The sequence below is a fragment of the Amphibalanus amphitrite genome, unplaced genomic scaffold (assembly GCF_019059575.1).
Source record: "Amphibalanus amphitrite isolate SeventyFive unplaced genomic scaffold, NRLGWU_Aamphi_draft 000092F_arrow, whole genome shotgun sequence".
Classification (NCBI taxonomy): domain Eukaryota; kingdom Metazoa; phylum Arthropoda; class Thecostraca; order Balanomorpha; family Balanidae; genus Amphibalanus; species Amphibalanus amphitrite.
Window position 1 is genome coordinate 916,649 of NW_024881588.1, and position 23,032 is coordinate 939,680.

Consider the following 23,032-nt stretch of genomic DNA (forward strand, 5'->3'; position numbering starts at 1 on the left):
TTAGTACTTCGTCCAACACTTTGGTGATTCATCTAATGTCGGTCAAATTAAAGGAAATAGTTCACTTTCCTGAAATTAGTATTTTGCTATGGATTTATGTTTTTTTATGCTCAAAATGATCAGAAAATAAAACAAAACGTTTTTGTAAAAAGGATTATTTTCTATATTTTAGTATAAGAAGAACTATATTCTATATAAAATAATGTTTGACGCGGAAGCTTATTACGCGTTGACCAATCATATTGCGTAGGACAAACCCATCGGCTGTAAGCAGCATTCTGATTGGCTGACGATGACGTGACTGCATTCCTCAGCAAGGCACGCATTCCTCTGCAAGGCACTCTTTTCGGAACGAAAAATGGAATATCTTCGTCTAGGGTGATCGTTGGGCCGTAAAAGCTTCTGATTTGTGCTAGTCTCAGCGCAAGCAACAAAACTGCTATTCCAGTTCCAAACCCCATGTTAAAAGTGAACTATTTCCTTTAAAGGGACCCTCCCACCTTCAAAAAAGTTAATGAATTGGCACGAAAGTGATGTCGCTCGGTTCAGAAAGAGCGAAAACGAATATCTACCAAATTTCATCGAAAAATATTCACCGGTTTTCAAGATATTAGACTTTTACTTTTGTTTACTTTTTGGGATATCCGCTGTTCCTAGCGACTTTATTTGAAAGTGCGGCATTTGTTGCGCGCAAAGCAGCATATACCACCGCGTGCTACCAAACGTTTTAGTAAAAGATTTAAAAATCGTTAGATCTCCGCTGACGTCACAAATTCTAAGGGGGCATACCAATGCACTAGCCCCTTAGAATCCGAAAACTGCAAGTTTGAAATTCCATATCTCCGAATTAAAGCATTTCTCGATGTTGTGAGTGCCCAAACCGGTATTTGCAGGCCATGGCCACCAATTTGGCTATCTCAACTCAAAACTAATGTTAAAGGTAGACTGTCACCTTTTTTTCACTTACCGGTTTTCGTAAGAGGTGCCCGCCCTCACCACAGATGTCCAGTCCATTTTCCGTTATCCTCACCCTGTAACGCGCAATCGCCTCCCAAAGTTCCATTTGATGCCATCTTTTTCGCCGGTGAAAATGCTCATCACTACGATAGCATGTATGTCACTTTTCATTACATTTTGGCATCATAGAGATTCATTGTTATTTTTCTTGAATGTTGTGACAAATTTCGTAATACCAATATTAATTTCAACAGCAAAGACGTACATTTAGCAAATTAATGTTGAAGGTTTCCTAGTATACTAGCATGAAGAAAGGCCGATCTCTTAGCATTGTGAAGGATTTCAGGGAAAGGAAAAACTTTGTCGATTTTAATTAAGAGCATTTTATACAAATTTTAAGGAAAAACTCGTCTAAAGGGTTTTATTTATCTTTTCTTATTCACACATATTCAATTCAAAGGCGATAAATTGTTAATTAGCAAATTTGTGGTAGAAGACAATGCTTTTTTTTACTTGAAGGGAAGTGGTAAAGGGAAGACCTGAGGTCCGATCTCTTCAACACTAGTGAAGGGAGCAGACCCTATGACAAAGGTAAGTGGTAAAGGATTTTTGGTTTGCTACCATGTTCTGCATGTTTCCACCTCTGTTTCAAACACGACGCGATAAAATTGAAGACTTTTTCGGGGCACGTGTCAAATGTATTGCTAATTCATAGGCGATGCTGAAAGTGGTTTCATCCTCATTTCTACGGTCTCTGTGCGCTAATATTTAATGGTTTTCATCGTGGTAAGTTGATATACAACGGTGCCGGAATCTCTCAAGTAACAAGTAACGGGTGTGCACTCAGTTTTGGAAAAAGATCGATTATCTCTTTTTTGAACTTGAAGTTATAAATACAAATGCTGGCATAGTGAATACCTAATCATGCAATTGAGGATGAGCATGCCAAAATTCAAATTTATACAACTGACTTGGGGAAACTACCCATGCTGGAAACTGCCAGTCTGCAAGGTATGGCAATTTCGACAAGATCTGGTCGGTGCGGGCTTGTTCAGCTGTTGCGGCGTGGTGCGGATTTCGCTTGGTGTGCGGATTTAGTGGATCACAGTGCAGATTTGGCTTGGCGATGGACTTGACGGACAAGACGATATTGATGAGGCAAATCGAAAAACATTGCTGGAGCTTTTATGTGTAATTCAGTGTCCCCTGGGTTTAAATGAGTGTGCAACTGCTGGTCATTTTTGGGTTCTGTGCGGATCTTTTACCCTCAGCCCACATTGGGGTGGATTTTCCGGTTTTGAAGGGTTGGTGCGGATTGTGAACTTGGGCTAGTGCCCTTCGTCGACATGCGAGCGATACTTTGCAGCATGGCTGCGCACGGCTGCAAAGTATGGCTTCAGCTTCAGCAATGTTTTTCAATTTTCCTCATATATCTTGTCTGGTCTGTCATGTCCATCAACAAGCAAATCTGCAATGTGCTACACCAGTGTCCCAAAATTAGGGATATTTTGGCTTGGGTGTTCGAGGGTAAAATTCCTCACTACAAAGAGGACTGAAAGTGGAAAATTGCTAGTCAGAAAGATACAAAGAAGAATGAAAACATGATCACCATTTTCTATGTGAATGTTACAGGATGTGGGAGCTGCGATGATTTAATGGAATTTGAATGTAGGTACAAGCCAGCCAGCAAATGTACATGCGGATGATCTTAGTTGTTAAAGTTGGGAGGGCAACTTGTCCTGGAAAATTAAAGGTGAGAGTGGACCAAGTGGACTATTCAATTTCACAAGGATTTCACTTTCCACCCAAATCTTGGGACACTGGGCTACACTAGATCTGCACCCTACCAGCCAAATCCGCACCACGCCGCATCAGATCAGCACCAGCTGAACAAGCCTGCACCGACAAGCTTTTGTCAAAATTGCAATGCTTTGCAGACTGGGAAACTACTAGGCGCAAATCCAAATATTGATCGACCAATAAACAGTTGAAGTGAGCAGGGCTATGACCAAACTAGGAATAAATAATTTAAATATGAATGCTTATAATTATAAATAGTTATAAAGAAATTAGTATTTGTCAATCACCATTCAGCGACCGTTGACCTGACTCAGTCTGAAAAACGTGGCAGCCACGTTTTTCAGACATGCTGAAAGCTGTCATGCTGCACCTCTTAATATTAATTGTATAACAACTTTAAATGACAAATACAGCTTTTCTTTTACAGCAGCAACATGGTAAACCGTTGTTGTGTCAAGACATGCAAGCAACACTTTGATTACAAGCCCCAACATAAGCAGGGTGCAAAATGGAAACTACACAGGTATGTGATCTCGCCACCGTCATTGCAGTATTTGAAATGCAGTATCATGAGGGTTATATTTTACCAGATAAACGCCTTTTGGGCGAAGACCGAACGAGCGAGAGAACTGTAGCTTTTCTTGACAAGGGGTCCTCTGACTTCGGGAATTTTTCAGCTATCGACACAAAATTGGCACACTGCTAGAACTAGACACACTCTACAGTATGTTATGAAAATGAATGAACCGGGGTGCTTGGGACATTCACTTTGCACGTGCAATGAATTCATATCCTATACTGTAGGTAGATTTCCATATCAATTTCACGTGCTTTCAATAATTCTTTAGACGTTTCAGTTCGTTACAGTCTCAAAAGGTCTCGGTTATCTTTCAGTCTACCCCCAAGACCTAACTTATTGTTTTTTCCCTGGCCCGGCATGCTCTCGGCACCATCCCTCCAATTCTGGCCCAAGGCAACGCACGAGCGCTGCCTGCATCTAGTATTGAAAAGACTTCGCTTCGCTTGCTTGCTCGTAACAACCTATGTAGGCTGTTGCCATTTATTGTGGCACAAATGTAAATGCACAGAGAAACCACCTGCTTTATTACCAAGAATTTGAGAAATCAAGCGATTACACCCCAAATCGCTTCCTCCAGCCGGAGGCTGTACCCTCGAAGGTAAGCGCGCTCCGTGGCCGAGAGAATTCCAGCGGTAGTGTTAGACGCGAAAGCAGCTGGTGCGGACGGCCATATTTTGCTCGAACGCGTAATCGCGTGCCGGTGGGGTGGTTCTATTATTTGTCTGAGTGAGAGGCGGCTTACCCATGGGGCGGTATATGGTGCAGAGCTGGGCGCCACTGACAAAGAGAAGGACGCTTATAATGTGACACAATGTGTTCTAATGTTATAATATCTTTTTTCGGCATGGGCCAAGTGCATGTGACCTTGGGGTGGTGCGTCAGTCAATAGTATGGAGATGAGTGCCTGTGGGCTGTGACGTTATGACGTTGTGCGTTGTTTTGTAATTGTGCCGTCTTTTGATGGGGCGAAGGCTTGCAAATCCGCCCCATTGGAACAAAAAGACATTATTGGCACGCCCCCCCCCCCCCCCCCAGCAGGGCACGGGTAAACACTCTGGTAGTTCACCAACCTCTCTCTGCACTGTGATTTCAGAACCTTGGTACGTCACCTGCGACGGCGACGTCACCTGCGAGTTCCGCGGAACCCCTGACGCCGTCACCAGCTGGACCATCCGCGGCACTGGACCATCCAGCGACGGCCGTGACGCCGTCACCAGCTGGACCATCCGTGGCACTGGACCATCCAGCGAAGGCCGTGACGCCGTCACCAGCTGGACCATCCGCGGCACTGGACCATCCAGCGACGGCCGTGACGCTGTCACCAGCTGGACCATCCGCGGCCCTGGACCATCCAGCGACGGCCGTGACGCCGTCACCAGCTGGACCATCCGCGGCCCTGGACCATCCAGCGACGGCCGTGACGCCGTCACCAGCTGGACCATCCGCGGCACTGGACCATCCAGCGACGGCCGTGACGCCGTCACCAGCTGGACCATCCGCGGCACTGGACCATCCAGCGACGGCCGTGACGCCGTCACCAGCTGGACCATCCGCGGCCCTGGACCATCCAGCGACGGCCGTGACGCCGTCACCAGCTGGACCATTCGCGGCACTGGACCATCCAGCGACGGCCGTGGCGTCGACTCTGCCAGTGCCGGAGACGACGGCGACGTCACCTGCGAGTTCCGCGGAACCCCTGACGCCGTCACCAGCTGGACCATCCGCGGCCCTGGACCATCCAGCGACGGCCGTGACGCCGTCACCAGCTGGACCATTCGCGGCACTGGACCATCCAGCGACGGCCGTGGCGTCGACTCTGCCAGTGCCGGAGAGGTCGGCGACGTCACCTGCGCCGCTGGTGTCAACACCGCATGGACATCAGCTGCGAGCTGGTAAACGGCGGTGGAGTGGAAGCAGGTGAGAACTGGCAACCTGTTTATGACAAACTTTTCTTTTTTGCTTGAGGGGTGATTCTGGTGTCTTTCTGCTAGAATTATTCAAATTGGGCTTTATCTATTATTTTGACCATGGACGTGCCTCAAGCATACTGCAGCAAAATTTTTACATTTATTCCCCCCAAAACCCCCCTAAATATTGACCTAGAGCAACCAAATTTGCGCAGGGGCGAGAACTCCAGGGGGCCCACCTACCTACCAAATTTGGTGTTTCTAGGTGCCATAGGAGCCAATCGCGAGGGGGGTCGCATCACCCCCCCCCCCCTGCCAGGCCGTGTTATGAAAAATGTCCTGCCAGGGCGAGGGTTAATGTAGGAGCTATGCACACATAAAGCATGTGTTGTTTACAGCATGGTACTTCGGCTGCAGGCTTGAAATGGAACAGACTTTAGTCTTATCTGCATGTGGTAGCTCGAGCAGAGGTATTACATCTGCTTACGTGTCCCGTAGCAGCATTTTACACCTTGTCCTGCTCTCCCACAGAGCGCGCAAGCCACCAGCCAGCTGACTCAGAGCCCAGGGGGCGTTCGCCACCAACATCCGCACGGCGCAGCTGCAGAGGTGATTTCTGCCATGGAGCAGCATCCGCGGCTCCATGACATCATCCTTCCATCATTCTCCATCATCATTTCCGGAGCTCACCCGACGGCGGAGCTGGCGACGCCCGCGCCCCGCCTGGCCGTCCAGCCTGCGCGCTCCGCCGCGCGCCGCGGGCCCGGCTCGCCGAGACGTCCGGCTTAGGTCGGCGTTTGAGGCGCGGCGGGGGGCAACGTCTCTGTGCCCTGCTCCGGGTCCCCGCCGCCTGCGGTCTCTTCTGCTGCCGCCACTGAGGGGAACGGCTCTTCTTTGAAGACATCATCGGTCGACGGTGATGCTGGCGGGCCGGTGGCGGCGTGCCCCGTCGGCAGCGCGCCTGGGGAGGACGCTGGTGACGACGAATCTTCATCGCCGTCGGCACCGGTCGCGAGCGAGTCGCTGTTTAGTTGGCCTGCTACTGTGCCAAAAAGTGCGACTGTGGCCAGACTGGTATACGATTTGTCAGTGCTTACGCCCCTCTTGCCGTGCCGGCCGTGCTCTTTGCCGTCTATTGGGGATGCGTTAGAGTTATCGTTTTGGGGTTTATACCGGTATCAAGATTGATTTAAAAGATGGATTTCATCACATTTCTCGCGCACGTTCCACACGTCCTTTTGGTGTTTTGTATGATGGTAAAACGTGCTTATACCTTTTCTCTGTTACCAATGGGCCCTATTAGGTACTGCATCTCCTGCATTATTAGGTAGAGATGCAGTACCATTATTAGGTACTGCATTATTAGGTACTGAAGGAGATGCAGTTAGGTACTGCAGATGCAGTACCTAACAGATGCTTTCAGTGAACTTGTAGAGTCGAGATTTAACGTCAGGTGTTTGGCGTATTTAGATGATTTTCTTTTCATGTCCAAGGACGCTGAATGGTATCGCTGCGTTTCTGACTAGTGTTGGGTTGTGTATTAATTTCAATAAATGAGTTCTCGTTCCGTTGCATGTTTTTACGTTTCTTGGTGTGTCGATTGACTTTGGGCGTGATTCTGCGCGTGTTCAGGATAATGCCTTGTCTTGTCACTATTGCGGGATGGCCGTGGTCCAAGCACAGTCGCTGTGACAGACGGTTCGATTTGTCGACCAATCATGTTGCTTCGTTTTTGGCGCCTTGTGTGTTGTCCGGTCTGTCAAGACTCAGCTGGCTCAGTCTCGACTCTGGCTCTGGCTGGCTCAGTCTCAGTCTCATCAGAGAGCGAAAGGAGCTGCGCGCGCGGCTGCAGCAATTCATCGGCGGCGGCGCTGTGAACGCTGTGTCGGCGGCGCGCGAACAGGAGCTGATCGCGCTAAACGAGGACCGCCAGCAGCTTGTCCATCTGCAGCAGCTGGTGTTGCAGCTGATGGGCGGCCAGCAGCTGGCGGCGGTCGCTACCCCCCCCCCCCCCGCCGGTCCTGTGTGCGGGGACCGCCGCGCCCGGCAGTGATGGAGGGTACTATGGCGGTGTTACATTCCTAACTGTTGTCACATATCAACTGAGAACCGTCCGGCCGGAGGCAGTTAACGCCGGCCGGCACCTACTCACCGTGGCCGTATTTTTTTATATGGAGAGAGGAGAGAGGAGAGAGAGGACATCAGGTTGTCAGAGAAATAAAGTGTATATTTATTATTTGAATCGAGCGAGTCGCGTGTTCCACGAGCGGGACTTGGAGCAAAAAGCTGGCATTGAGATACAACGAACAGAACGTGGCGTCGAGCAGGAACGCCCCCGGCTATGTACACGGTGCTGCTGGGCGCGCGACCAACAAAACACGAGAATGCATCAACATCAAAGACACACGGTACATCAAAGCCCTCCGCGCCATCGCTGGGTCCGTCGGCACCGCTAGCGCTTCTACAAAACAAGCACGCACATAGAGACGCCATTTCCAAACGCACGCATACACAGAACAAAAACGCACATGCACGTCCATTCGTTTCACTCAGTCACCCATGAACGGCTTGGGTTTCCGGACGGTCACCAGCCGGCGGGGCCGCGCCGCGGCAATAGGCGTGAGTCTCCTCGTTGAGCTTGCTGAGCGCGCTGCCACCGGAGGCGGACGGGGCGCCGCCGGCCGCGCCGTCCTTCGCGTCGCTCACCTCCACCTCGACCCCACTGTCGGAGTCCTCGGCGGCGGCGCGCCGGCGCAGCTGCTCGCAGATCTCCTCTGTGACGAAGGTGGCGCACTTGGGGTCGCGCATCAGCGGCGTGAACTCGAGCTCTGGCCGGCCCTGGTGCAGGCTCCGTCAGCGGCCGCGGCTGCACCACGGCAGCGCGCGATGCTCGCACAGCTCGCACTCACGCTCCACGGGAGCCGGCGCCGACTCCGGTCGCCGCCGCTTCACCGGCGTCGAGCTGGCCTGAGACGAGCCCTTTGCCGCACCGCCCGAGCCCGTGTGAGGGATGATTGTGAATTGTGATCTCGTTGTTGATTTTGATGGGCTGTCCGGTGGCGGCCGCCGCCGCAGCTGCCTTCCTACGGCCAAACGACTCCATAATCTTCTTGGCGACGACAGAGTGAGGGCTGTAGACGTCATTCTCGAACTGTTTGTATACATATGCGAATGTGGCCGTACAGACGGTGCACTTGTAGGGAAAGGTGCACCGGGTTCAGCATCACAAGGTGGTCCTTAAAGACGTGGTGCAGGAGCTTCCACTGGTACACCTGGCGCACACAGAGAAAACACGTCACCGGTAAATCCCAGTTTGAAGTGAAGGAAGATGTGCATGAAATCCTAGGACCAGACAACTCGCAGGGGGGAAGTCCACAAATGACGCAACATCACTAGGTACAACCTCGTATCGCACAGCAATGTAAAATCATTAATGGTACCTAATGGTCTCCCTAATAACCAGTGTACGTGTATCTCCAACCCGAGCCGCCTCCCACGATAAGATCAAGACTTGTGTCAAGACATGTGTCCTAAGTATTAAGTAATAAGTTCACCTGTATCAAGTTCACCTAGCACCACTTTTCTGAAAGAAAAGTGGTTCATGTTTTAGTGCCATCTTTCATTATAGAAAGACAATGATGTTGAATGTGTTTTCTGATGAACCACAAAGTGAAAATCAGTGATTTATGGGTGCATTGTATTTAAGAATTCCTTTTGAATTATCATGAGCAGAGTTGAATACCTCCTTTTGCACTCTTTAGAAAATGAAGAGACTCACAAAATTAAAACATGATTAGAAAGAACACATCCTTAGAAATGTTTTGTGTACTAACCATATTTTTTTCACAAAACATTTATAACTTCCACCAAACCACACAATGAGTCAGGTGAGATTATCTTACATTAGGTAAGGTTAGGTAAGGTTAGATTAGGTTGTATTATTTCTGCTTGTAGTGTACCTGACTTTTCAAGGTAGGTACATGATAATTTTAATTGCAATAATCACCTTAAAATATATATTGGCTAGCAACCTAGATAAAGGCTAGGCCACACATGGCAATTAAATAAATATTAACAATTGTTTCATACTTTCACATCGCATCGTAAGAAACATTCAGTTATTTACCTTTGGGGCTCGGGCTGGGCGGTGGGTGAAAAGTTGAGAATTCTTCTTGCCCCTCGACCACCTCCTCTCCTCACCCGTCCTCGTCCTCTCCCTCGCTCACCAGGCATCTTCACCTGGAAGGTAGGCATACAGAAATGGGCCAGTCTGCAAAACGTGGCAGGTCTTGACAATATGTTGTCAGGGCACACACCACAGGTTGTGGCAGGTTTGAGGAATTTTGGGGCAGAAGCAAGGAAATCTGGGGCAGAAGTTGAAAGCTTGTCACAGCATTGATTCATTTCGCTTCTCATACTTATTAAATGATGCACTTCATCATTATATCATTTTCATCATATTCATGAGGGGCCCTCATGAAAGGAATTGGGTTGCCCAGGTCTCGGCATTCCGCTTGGGGCAATGTTTTGACTGTCCCAAACATCTTGTCACGGATTGAGCTCCCTGCCACACTTTGAAGACTGGGAAATTGGTGCTGGAATGGAAACACTATCAGATTCATGACAATTTTTCCAATACCATAGGTATTTGTTATTCAAATAGCACTTGTCTCAACTTAGTCTATCACTATTCATATAAACCTGGAAATAGTCTAGCTTTTAATATCACATGCCAAAATACATGTATATATATACCTATCAGATGAATCAGAATTGGAATATTTTAAGATATAGATAACATAACTCATTAAAGGGACCCTCCCACCTTCAAAAAAGTTAATGAATTGGCATAAAAGTGATGTAGCGTGAATCACAAAGAGCGAAAATGAACATCTACCAAATTTTACCGGAAAATATTCACCCGTTTTCGAGATATAAGACTTTTATTTTTGTTTACTTTTAGGGAAATCCGCTGTTTCTATGACGTCACATAAAGGTTTTCTTTACGTCGGCATTTGGAAGCAATAGTTTGGTATCAAAGTGCGACAAATATTGCGCGAATGATGCGTTTATCTTATCAAGGTCAATATATGATGGCCAATAAAGGATTCCAGGACAATTCTTATGGCATTTCTTCGTATCGCAATTCTTCGTCTGCAAATCTTCGTCAGGGCATTTATTCGTACCTATCGCATTACTTTGTCTCGCACCAGGGTATATGAAAATCGGCTCGCATTTCTTCTTCAACGCAAATATATGCAAGAGTAAGCATTGAGGGACAAATAAATACACCGACGAAGATTTGTAGACGAAGAAATGCGGACGAAAAATTGTGCTACGAAGAAATGTCATGCGAGGATTCGTTCGGGTACCATGACATTTATGTGATTTCAAAGTCAAGGTTCACAGCTGATCTGCTAAATCAAGCCAAGAATCCAAACTATCAAAAAACTATAAATATTTGTTTGTCTGTCACAGAGGTCTCAAGCAATATAAGGTTGACATATCAGTAGGCGGAACTATGGTCAAGCGTACCCATTTTCGGGAACGCATTTTCGTTCCCATCTTTGGGAACGATAAACCCAAATATGGGAACGCCATGTAGGCATTATTTAAAACAAGAAAAAGAACCGTTAAATGACGTCCAAAAAATATAAAACGATCGTGAACCGCCTGATATTTATCTCAATATTGTTGGGAAAGAGTTTGATATTGTAAGGCCCATCGTAGTTTCAAATCGTTCCCCTATTTCTAAAGCAGTCCATCATCCGGGCCGCGAGCCCAAATTTGGGAACGCTCTCGTACACTGGCGCTGCAAGCGTTCCTTATTATGGGAACGGCGTACCCAAAATTGGGAACGATTTCACCGACGGCTTTCAGGGACTCTTTTCATTAACAAGCATCACGTCCAACGCCGCAAATTATTGTTAACGCAACAATCTCAGATGACCTTTCCGGCAAGACCGTCGCATGTTTCGCCCGGTCTTCTGCGCTTTTATTCCCGTCGATCTCGCAACGGGCACGCCCCCCTCTGCAGGATTACGTAATTCACAACGCTCAGCGATGTTCAACAAGGTCTTCCATACCTATATACACCGTCCGCGCCGAGGGTGGAGGCATGTAAAACACCTGTCTGTTTAACACTGATAGTTGATGAGCACAAGTAAGTATCCAAAAATGGGAACGCTGAAATGTTTCACTCTCAAAACACCTAGTCCCAATGTAAATCTACTTTTTTCCTTTCTTAATGAGTGTAAGTGGCAAAAAGCCTGGTAGGATGGGCACGAGAAATGATCAAAATCAGCATAAAAATTATAAATAAGCCACACAGGGCGACCTGCATAAAAGAAATTCCCCAAAAACGATCGTGCTTAAAAATACCGAAGGCAAAAACCACGCTCATGACGCTCCTTAAAAGCAATGCTTAACAGCTAGCATCCAAATAAAATATGTCTTTCAGGGTTGATAAAATACAGCTGGATAATTTTCAACCGCTTAAACTGAGTTTACAACAGTAGTTCGGTAAATTCACTCACGTTCCACGCGGTCGTCCGCCCCGACACCAAAAGTCAACAATATTACCTCCGGACCGTCCGCGTCTTCGCTTGCATTTGTCAGCATCTGGTGTCGATAGTATGAAAGTTCATAACCAGGCGAAAATTATTATACTTAACCTCAAACTAAAAAAATGCTTCGTTTTCCTTAAAATTGCATGTTAAATGTCGTATAACCCATATTTTCAACATTTTGTCATTTTTAAAAAATCATTAAAAATATCATTCCACGGTCAATTTCCTTGTTCCACGGTCAGATTAAAGATAACTTTATGGAGATTTAGTAGATACTTCAATCAGCGTGCACTTTTTTGAGACGTGATGCACTTTTGAGTTTTAGTGGGCGAACGGCCGAAAAATTCCCTTCCGTTCTCATAAATGGGAACGCCCGTTCCCATATTTGGGAACTCCGTTCCCAAAAATGGGAACGTTCCTATATTTGGGTACTCATGACCATAGTTCCGCCTACTGATATGTTGGATCAAAAATCTACTGCCACAACTCACATCTCCTGCCTTAGTTTATCATTGTTGTTTTAACTTGCTTTCAAGAGAAACAGAAGCCAGTATCTGATATCACTTCAGATGATTGTTTCAAGATCTGAGTTCAAATGGAAATAAAAGCAAGATCAAGATGAAACAGGGATTATTGCTGTTAAAGTAGTTTGGCCATGATACAACAAGCACATAAATCATTAGCCAAATCAAATACTGGTTGGTTTGTCAAGATGTTTGTTGTCTGTCGTCTGTCGAGCTGCTATGAACACTGAACGCTCTCACTAGAGAGTAGTTTAAGTTGAATGGTAGTGAGCTGTAATTAGACAAAGCAGCTATTCAGTGCTCACATCAAGCCAGGCTAGGAAATGGCATCAACTGTGGTGGGAGGAAGCAGGTTCGGCAGCCCTATGTTGTAAACTTCTGTTATGTCTTGTGTTTGATCAACTGATGTTTTCTGCTCTGTTTTGTGCAGTGATAGTAGCAGGTAACTGCATGCTTGTCAAATTATGTGAATAAACGAATTCATAACATTGCATTTTTCTCTCCATGCAAGGAACAAGTAAGATGTTGTAGAAAATGTAATAGAGGGCTGCATTGCTGATTTTGCACTTTATCAGAGCTTTATTTAGAATTGCTTTCCTGAAAGCTACACACAGGCCACAGTGCTGAAATTCACAATGTCATAGCTTTTGGCAGAAAAAAGAAAAGACTTACCTAGGTAAAATTGGCTGAAAGTATGGCAGAGCAGGTCTCGATGCGTATGCCCATCCGTGTGCTTGCCGAAGCCGAACTGACTGCAACACATTTAACTCTGACCCACCATGGTGGCTGGCATATCCTGAACTTTCACCACTCTAAACAAGACAACTTTCAGCCCTCAGCATTGTATTAAAACACTGTACAAAACACTCAAAATTTGTTTCAGTGCCATCCACGGACAACATCAGTCGCCATTCACCAGGCCAGTAAAAACAGAATAGATAATAGCTTCAAACCCATGTAGTCAGAGTTACTAGGTCTGCACCTCAAAACAAAATCCAGGTGACATTCACCACGCCAGTAAAAAACAGGTACTTAGGTAACGTAACAGCTTCAAATCTGGTAACATGTTGGTCGGACTTTACACTACCATATTTACATGGAATAATATGATACCAAACAATAGTGCAACCATTCTGGACAACAAAAGTGTATGATAAAATTAATTTAGAATACTCTGGCAGCATGATTTACGAGCACAGGCAGGTGTTACCTACCAGCCTTCTCAATGCTCGTAAAACCAACATTGTAGTTTTGATTTTACCTTACATGATAACACACTTGGCTGCAATGGCACATTCAATTTAATACTGTGAAAAGACCAGTTATAACCACTTCACAAGCACAATTGCACCTCATGCCGACATCCTTTTCCAAAGACAGTCAGCAGCGTCTTTCGTCTAAACTGGAAGATAAATCCCCTTTCAACTGTTAACATCAAAAATATTTCTTCATGGTGTGACTGTGATCTCCATATGGAAACCTTGCAGGGAAAGAATTAATGTCAATTGTCAGCTCTTCAAATTTCTTTGGACTTTAACTTGCAGTACCATATCCAGTTTGCTTTGATATTTTGTTTTTTATTCCATGTTGAAGTTGAACACCAAGCTCCAGATATAGCAGGCAGCTTGATCATCTTCGGCCTTGGTATAATATCAGTCCAAGTTCCAGTGGTGGGTATCTTCTAATATTCAAATTAAAATGAAAAGCAATAGGCTTTCTCAGCGCCGACGACGGATTTCACGTTGATAAAAAAGGGAGCTCAAGGTCAGCAAAACTCGGGTTCAAGGAATGGCGGGCGTTGAAATGACTGCTGACGTCATCAAAAAACCGCTAATGGTTAAGAGATAGGGACTAAGCTGGTCCCACCCTGCAAGTAAAGGGAAGAAATTTCTTGAACACCATAAAGCTGCGGGGGTTGCGACCAGGATAAATGGTGGTTTCTGAGCCTGGCCGCAAACTTGGCTATCTCAACTCAAAACTAATGTTAAGGTGGGATGGTCCCTTTAAAACAGGCAATTCCAAAAGCGTAAACACGACATACATAACCAAAGCAAGGATCATTGTATATTTCAATTGTAACATGCGCGCCGTTTATGGCGACAAAACCCGCTTCCATATCTTATGACCTTGAAGTCTAGTGATGTGTCAACATTGTCGCTAGACATTATCCGATTGATAATTTATGATAATCGATAATTTTTTTACGCGATTCACGTGATGATAGCTTGCCAGGTGAATTCTAAAATTTCGTTTTATCCAGGGAAAAAATCATGGGCCGATCTGAGAAAACTTTTTGAAGGTGGCAGTCTTCCTTTAAGGTGGGAGTGTCCCTTTAAGTAAGGTACCTTCTTAGCTTCCGCACCTGAAAAGTGCTGGTCGTCTGAGCTGGGTGTTCACATTCACATTGAAAAGCCTAATTCGAGGACGTATATTGTGCGACGCAATGTTTCTATTTACTTCTTATCGTTCGAGGAGCGTGCTCGTCGTTTGACGTAGACGTGCTCCGTCACTGACATAATTGAGAAGCAGAAATGACTCGATTACACTGTTTGACGTGCAATGTGACGTGCACAATACGTCACCAATTGTCAGCACCAATCAACAAACGTCTCGGTAATAGCTGCGACCGGCGGCACGACATGCTAGTGATGCATCAAAATGCAACAATCCGGCTACAAGATGACGCAGGAAAGTGCTTTTGCATAAATATCTTTTACATTTTCCTCTAGATTTCAATGTCAAAACCATGTTTGACACGCCAATTGAAGGCTGCCTGCATTTTTGTACAATCTGTCTTGAAAGTACGGTGTATTAGCGCAGCCTGATCCATCAAGCTCAACCGAAAGAAGGGCTGCTAAAATTGAGTCACCGAACCAATGGACATCCTCATCTATCCCCCAGGTCAATTGGTTTGGTGACTCTCAAATTTAGCAGCCCCTCCTCGGTCGGGCTTGATGGATCCACCGCACCGATGCGTGGTACTTTCAAGAGAGATTGTACTACTAAGTTACAAACCATGTAAGATAACTGCGGTGACAACCTGAACATTTAGCCATGAAGAAGGACGCATGCACTCAGCATACCGGGCTGCGACACATACCTAGGTATACCTATAGCGTACTTTACACGCGTCCGATTGCTTTAGTAAAAACTTAAAGGTGAATGATAATATACCTAAGCCTGATCTCGGAAGACGTACGGACCGGCAAACTTGCCTTATAAGCTAAGTCAGTTCGTTTTTCTCACAGTCAATGAGTGAGCACAGTCGACTAGTGTCGCTTCTGTGTTACTAATAATAAAAAAACTGAACGTCGCGATTTCCTTAGTTTTAGGGAAGGATGAGAAATGAGAGTTGAAGATTGTGATAAGGCTCATAGTAAAGCACGGACTCACGAACCGTGTGTTATATTGAAGGTTTGTTTTACAATGAATAAAAACAATATTGTCCTGCGACGTGTAGTCTGACCCCTGCTTTCGCTGAGTAAAGGTCCGCAAAAAAGTGGGCGCGGGGCAAAATCTACCTGAACCCTCCGTGGAAAAGTCTACGCACATCAACAGGCGCTGATTATTGATCCAATAAGCTAACATCCCAATGCTATTCACAGCTGTTATGCATGACGTGATTTCCACCATGACGTAACGTGACGTCATTCTTGGATTATCCGCGGCGGTCATACAGCAAACCGCAGCTCGCATGTGGATATGTTTTAAAGGCACCGGCCTATTCAGCCTTATTCGGACAATAATACCCTGCTTCCTAAAAATGTTCATAAAACAGTAATGATGACATAGTTTCGGTAAAATCCATTTGAATGGTGTGAGGTCGTCTTTGATGACTGCGGAAGCAGGAAACTGCATTGTGACGCCGCGCCGGCACGCGGTGTGTCGTGGTGACAGCGATGACCTAACCGGCCATCTAACCAGACACACGGGCTGGCCGCCACATCATGAGTATGATGTATACCGTCAGTACTGACTACTGGTGTGTCATCAGATGCATACTGACGGGCGCAGTATAGCGTCAGTATCCATGGTGTCAGCGGGCGTCCTGCTCGGGGGACCTAAAAGGACGCGTCATGAGTCGCCGGGTGACATCATAGTCACGTCATTGAAGGCATTTCAAAGAGGTTAATAAATGATGAAGGAGTAGGACGGCTGTTGTTGCCACCCCGGGTATCAAAAGCGCCGCCCAGTGTCATTGGGAAGCTTTTGACGTTGTCATGTGATGTCGTCAATAATGCAACCATATGGCATATGCATAATATTATTCTGGGAACTGTACGCAGCGTCACTATAAGTGACATAAATGCGGAATGCCTGACGATTTTCGCTGGGGGTGGGAGTGGGGGAGGCGTATTTAAACAGCACTGGCGAGTCAATATGCTTAAACAACTTGTATTATAAAAAATGTCTTAAACTGCGCAGCAAGAAAGCCAAATTCCTCGAGTTTCTTTTTAAATGGAGGACTTATTGAGGACTGAGGAGCATGCCTCCCCTCCGGATCGTCCCAGACCAGTTATCCGGGTCCCCAATGCTTCAGGACACCCGAATCCTCAATCCTCATTGACAGTAGGTATTGTTTTGGGAGTATCATTATAATATTGTGTCTTATTGATTGGTTCGCCTGTCAGCATCCAACTAAACGACGCGCATTGACTTTGGATTATCGCAGAACCTAACTCAGGTCGCTATAGCTACATGACATGGACTCAAAGATCGTTTACCTCAAGTCCTTTGTGTCAACACAGCTGTCTCCCCTTTTCGTCCGATCGAAATAACCACCCTGCTACCCAATCGATCTTTATCTCTGTCGTCATTTACTGGCCCAGGATAAAGACACAGAGGTCCTCATCCCACATCCACTATATACGACGAAGTGTATCATGGCCAGGTATTGGCTGGCACGGATCAATCAGTTCCGTCCTTGGCTTGTTTTTTAGTGGGCGCCCGCCGGGTCTTAGTGATCGTGCTAGGCGTGTATTGATCCATGAGTCGGACGCGGCGGGGAGGGCCGCCTTGAGTGCGTCGCGTTCGCCGGGCGCGGGGCTGTGCTGGCTCGCAGAGAGGACGGAAGATTGCGGTGGTGGAAAACAAGACATCCGATCACCGGACAGTGACGCCACGGCCGCTGACGTCGCGCCGGACAGGGTACGCCGTGCTGGCTGGTGCCGGCGCCGACAGGAGGTGGCGAGTGGCGACCCCCTCCCCCTCCGGCGCCGGCGGCGCACACGGGCGGGGGCGGAGCGCCCCGGGCGCCGGCCGGTGTCGGGCCCGGCGCTCCGCGGCCTCCCGGCAGCGGCGCGTCGGTGGCCCGGTCAGTATCGGCCCTGCAGAGCCGCCGGCTGGACGCGCTACACGTGCTCCCCGCCAGGACAGCCCGCCGCCGCCGAGACCCACCTGCAGCAGACCGGTGACGACCCCTCGAGACTCTCCACTGGTCACCGACTCCCAGTCAACTCACCGCCCCCGTCATGGCCGGCCGACGCCAACAGGGCCGCGGCCGCGTGCGGCTGGAAGACCCGATCCCCGAGATGGAACAAGAGCAGCAGTCGCTGCTGTCGGATGACGCCGGTCGCCCCCGACCCACCATCGTGCCCGCAGGGGCCGTGGGCCGGAGTCCCCAGCGGCCGTCCGGAGCCCGCCAGCCGCCGCCACTGCAACGATCCACGTCCACGGTAGGTGATATTCAACAACAATATGATTATATATCGGCGATATAAAGTCGGTACCGACAGTAGATCTTGCGTGGGATCGATTGAAGATTTTACGTTGGGGCCGGTAGAAGACTTAGGTCGGTACTGATGGTAAACTGTGTCGTTACCTTACTATGATGAACTGCGTCGGTACTGATGGTAAACAGTACGTCGGTGCCGACAACAGACTGTGATTCGGTACTGATTTGGTAATCCATGCGTTGGTACGGAAACTGATGATAAAAAGCTCGTCGGGATCGACCATAGTTTTGCGTCGGTGCCGACGATAAACCATGCGCCGGTCCGGACGCTACGTTTCTGGCAGGTGGTCCAGCGCACTACTTACGCCCGTGTAGCGGCCCTGGCTCCGGCGGGTTGGCTCGGCGCCAAGGGCCCCCCGGTGTGTTTGGGGAGACGCACGGGGTGGGGACGGGGGCTCTGTAGGTCACTGGGAGTCTTCCGGAGAAATGGGAACGGGCAGAACGGTCGACTGAGAAATTCCTGGCTAACTCCTTTGATTAGGTCAACATGTTCTTAGATATTTCAGAACAGCAGTTGGTTTCAGATCGCTCTATTGGGTGAATAGACAGATACTCATGACAAAAGGAGACGTCTTCGATCGGGACGGTGTACCCGGTTCTTATACCATCGCGCAGGTATACCGTGGACGTCTGTGTGCGAGCTTCCAAGGACGGACGCAAGGGCTCTCGGACTACAGCCGCGACTTAGCATAAGATTCTCTGGTCCAAACTCCAATCCATACACAGTTTGCGGAATTTGTGAGACATTTCGTGAATCTTTGTTTCAGATAATCCAGAGAGGATGCTTTTGGCAACAGCAGATATTTGTTCTCCCACAAACAGTGTAAATTTTCGCCCTCGTCAAGTATGCCATCATTGGTATTAAGCACATCTGTACAACTCGTGCGAATTATAGCTATTTATCCAGTGAGTTGTAAAGTGTGTCTGGAATGGGATCGATTGGATCATCAGTTGCTCTTGAATTAATTCAATTATCATAATCGCCTGGCTATCGATTCAATTAATGCAGTATCTGGCCTTACATAATTGCCTTTAGAAATAAACTGGAAATTGGAAAGCGTTATAAGGATTGTTTAATCTTATCTATTCAATGGAATCCTGTTGAAGTGAAAATGTGCAACATTTGGCATGTTATCGGAACATTTGGGAATTGTTTTATCGATTGGGTTACTTAACCCGCGCCCTGCTGGGGGTCCTGGATTTCCACGCCCTGCTGGGGGGGGGGGGTGTTTGAACACCCCCCCCCCCTTGTAACTCGGCTCCTGGGCCACGTAGCGATACGCGGAAGGCGGCGTTCGAAAGAGCGTAAAAAATAATGACGAAATCACTTCGGTCATTTTTTGGTCAGGTCAAAGGTCAGGTCACCAGAGGTCATTGAAGGCAAAATTTCGCCGATTTCCAGGTCGAATGTCGAAAGTTTCCAAGAAGCCAACGCATAACTCGGGAACCAATAGAGCTACAGCGCCGCGGAAAAGCGCATTCGATAGCCCTATTAACGCCCTTTCTGAGTAATTCTCTCAGATTTGACCTAACGTCATTGGTTTTGCCTGCAGGGGGCAAAAACTGCAAAAATAACCGATTTTTTCGAAAACAGTTTTTCTGCAATAACTTTTGACCCAAGCCTTGTACGAGCTTACTTTTACCGGCATCGTGTTCCTCTCGTCAAGACGCATCGAATGAACTATAACTTGACCTTGAAAGGTCAACTTGAAAATTTGACCTCAGGTCAAGGTCATGACCTGACCGGAAAGGGTCATGTTGCATATCAGTCGATCGGTATCGTCGAGCTGAACACATCTAAGGAGTTTTCATCGCTCTAGCATGCCTCTATCAAAAGTTATTTGCGAAAAACTGTTAGATACCATTCGTGACCTAAGATGACCTCAGGGCATAAACAAGGGTCACGGACACCATTTTCAAGTTCAGTGTGTCTAAACCACTTGTAATTCGGTGTTTGGGAGTGTTTATAATGTCTTTCATCCAAAAGAGGCGCATTTCAATTTTCTCCCATTGACTTATAATGGGGAGGTCGCAAAATTGACCTGACCTTAGGTCATCGATATCAAAATTCTGAGATATACATTTTATACATGCTATTGCTCTTAGCAATCGCTGAAAGTTTCAAAGCGATCGGTCACTCGGTGTAGCTATGACAGACATTGAAAGTTTTTATGAGGTGAGGTCACTTCAAGTGACCTGGTGACCTGACCTTGAATGACCTTGGTCTGAAATTTTCACAACATGTGTAGAATTGATGCATGATAAGGTGTACCAAAAACGGCGGCGCTCCGCGCCGCCGTTTTTGAGATATTCGCGAAAAACCACAAGGGGGGGGGGTGTTCAAACACCCCCCCCAGCAGGGCGCGGGTTAATTGGGTACTTTAGTAATTGGTTTATTAGCACATTTGATAAATCCTTCAATCGGCAATAAGCTTTTTTTGCTGCTGCGAGTTAAGGAATACATTCAACCATAGACTACTCACTAATGTGCTACATATTTTATTATAAACTATTACGTAGCCTATGATAAGGAGTAGTTTATGATTCAGCATAATCTCATTGCCTGCCGGAGTAACCGCTTTTATGGTTACATGACGTAGTATTTATTCCAGCATATGCCATCGCACTAATCCAAAAAGTGCCATCGCACTTTTTGGATTGCTGATACGTTTATGGAATCGAAATGGAACGCAGAAGTCTTGTAATTATTTTTATAGATGGGAAGTTGGAACGATCACAATAAGTGTCTCCTGAATGAGTTGACATTTTATCATGGGCAGATATGTGTTTATTTGCAGTGGGCCCGTATTTTACTGCATGTACTCGTAAACGTTTACCTTCTGTTTAATGTCCACGGCCATGTCTATAACAAACCTGTGTGCTCGTTAGTGTGGTATCAAATTACAAGCAGACACAATGTCGTCAGAAGTTCAGCTGATACATACCGTAATGACATGTGCTTGGTTAGGGTATTGTATGACATACGTGTCATAATTCAGTTTATAGTCCAGCATGTGGTAAAACGTCTGTCTTCATGTGTTTTCTATGCAGATCTATGAGCTTTTTACAATGTGCAGGTCCGATAATTCATCATAACAGTTCATAAAAACATGCAGGAGCCCATTGCCAGTTCAGCCATAACGTGACACCTTGCCGATATTTTCACCTTCTGCGAGATGCAGAGGCCTCATGCATAATGTATGTGAGCCGGTATAGCTATCGGGGGTATTCATCTTCCAATAAGCACTAAATCAACGGGTGGTTATCACTGCATTTTGAGGTGTCTCTTGCACGTGCATGCGCTGCACGTGCAACACGTGCCGACGTGTGTCCGTGTCCATTTCTACCATACGTCGTGCATGTCCTTTTCAGTTTTTACAAGTGTGCACCCTGCTTATGATTACGGGTCGCAGCGAATTCCATCATATGGTCAATAGCTGAACCATTCGGGCTATCAATACCTAGTACTGGGAAAGTTCCATTCGGGCGTTTCCATTTGTGTGATGACATACAGGCGCCCGCTTATGTGTGAATTAATGAATACCTACTTGTTTCTTAATATGTCGGCGTGTTAAATCCATCAATGTTAGCGTTGGTCGGTAGTAACATTACTGCCCACTTACCTCTCATCGCGACTTTAACATGTAACGTGCAAGCCTCAATGTTTCGGCACCGCTGTTCATTGCAGGTAAACACGGGCTGTGCAGCTATAGTTGTTATTACCTCGCTGATACAATCCCGTTGAAGGGGTGGAGTGGTAATACTTCCTCGCCCTCGCTCCTTTCCTCCGGGTCAGAGCCGCCCGGGAAAGGTGGGCGTGTCGGGCTGAGAGTCGGCGGCTCGGCGAGTGCACCCGTCTGCAATCGAGCTTTACGGCTCTTTGCTGGCCGGTATAAGCAACATTGGCTATCGCCTCCGGACATGTGACATCATCCACACTGGGCTCGCTGGGAAGGCCCACGGTGCACCTCGTGTGGCCAGGGGTGGTGGCAGCGGTCACCTCTGTCGGACGGTCCCCGGTCTCCTGTGGGTCAGCTGGACGTGGGGTCACTGTTGAGTGATGAGTCAAACGGTGATGAACCTATCGCTCTCTTCGGCTTCTCGCTCTGGGACCGGGAGCTCTTCAGCATTAGATACTGCACTCCTGTGGTTTTAAAGGCGTGTTTCGCTGGGCTCCTTGGCTTTGTTTGTGCATTGAGTTTGTCAGTATCTACTCGAAGTTATGGCACATGAAAGACGTCGGCTATGTCCTTTCAAGGAGTTCGCTCAGTTTTGAAAAGCTTACGGCGATTTCAGAGAACTTTCTGTATGAAGCTCCGTCAGTCGCAGTTCGCGATTCACCGTATCGGCGTCGGCCGGATGCTTGGTTGGCTTCCTTTGAGCTGGCCTCGTGTCTATTCGAGAGATGTCGCCTGTCGGTATGACCACTTCCGTCAGTTTGATGCTGGCCGGCTGGGGATCATGTGGTCGATTCGAGTAATACGCAGGAATTTTCCAAGTAAGGGGGCATAGATATGGATTGAAGAGTATCCTTCGCTAAGAGTGGCAGGAGAACCAATGCCTGATCAGTTCAGTCAGATCACGGATCTGACTGAACTTTTGGTAAGGGAAGTTGTTTTTAAGGTCTCTCATTGATTGTGAACATTCTGTGTGACACCTATTGGGCCAGCTTCCAGGCAATCTCCTTGCCTCTCACAGTTCATTGAGCTCAAACTTGCTCAGTCTGTCGGCTCAACTCTTATAAACCCTTTCAAACAGAGTACAAAATGAGCGCTAAAACTTCGTGCTGTCTCAGACAGGTGCTAAAAGAAACCTCATTGGAGTCGCCATCAACATACCCATTCAGTAAATCGCATGGCATTCGTCTGCCCAGGGGCTTTTAACCTTGAGCCGGAGACCCGCGGGGCTTCTTGTCCTCATCAGAAATGCGAAGCCACTCGGTATTCAAGGCGTCGCAGACG

General features: G+C 47.2%; 1 protein-coding gene and 2 long non-coding RNA genes across 6 annotated transcripts in view; 2 read left to right on the top strand and 1 right to left on the bottom strand.

Annotated features, from left to right (window-relative positions):
* The window catches only part of LOC122380179 (band 3 anion transport protein-like), a 76,991-nt gene that overhangs the window by 22,584 nt on the left and 31,375 nt on the right, over positions 1-23,032 (top strand). The window contains exon 1 of one of the 2 annotated variants that reach the window (XM_043363114.1): positions 17,607-18,012. The exons of the other annotated variant lie outside the window; for it this stretch is intronic. Within the exon in view, the coding sequence (XP_043219049.1) occupies positions 17,809-18,012 (204 nt within the window). The 5' untranslated portion in view covers positions 17,607-17,808. Of the gene's footprint in view, positions 1-17,606; positions 18,013-23,032 lie in introns of those variants that run through there. 2 annotated transcript variants of the gene reach the window in all.
* LOC122380181 lies at positions 1,403-7,486 on the top strand. Its single transcript, XR_006256294.1, has 4 exons — positions 1,403-1,743; positions 3,185-3,280; positions 4,431-5,254; positions 5,776-7,486. It is a non-coding gene; the product is annotated as an uncharacterized LOC122380181 (long non-coding RNA).
* LOC122380180 lies at positions 7,451-14,627 on the bottom strand. Of its 3 annotated transcripts, none has more exons than XR_006256292.1 (3): positions 14,379-14,627; positions 9,371-9,483; positions 7,451-8,516 (listed from the first exon to the last, which is right to left on the bottom strand). It is a non-coding gene; the product is annotated as an uncharacterized LOC122380180 (long non-coding RNA). The 3 variants fall into 3 exon arrangements; XR_006256293.1 differs by lacking the exon at positions 14,379-14,627 and adding an exon at positions 10,000-10,056; XR_006256291.1 differs by lacking the exon at positions 14,379-14,627 and having other exon boundaries at positions 9,371-12,787.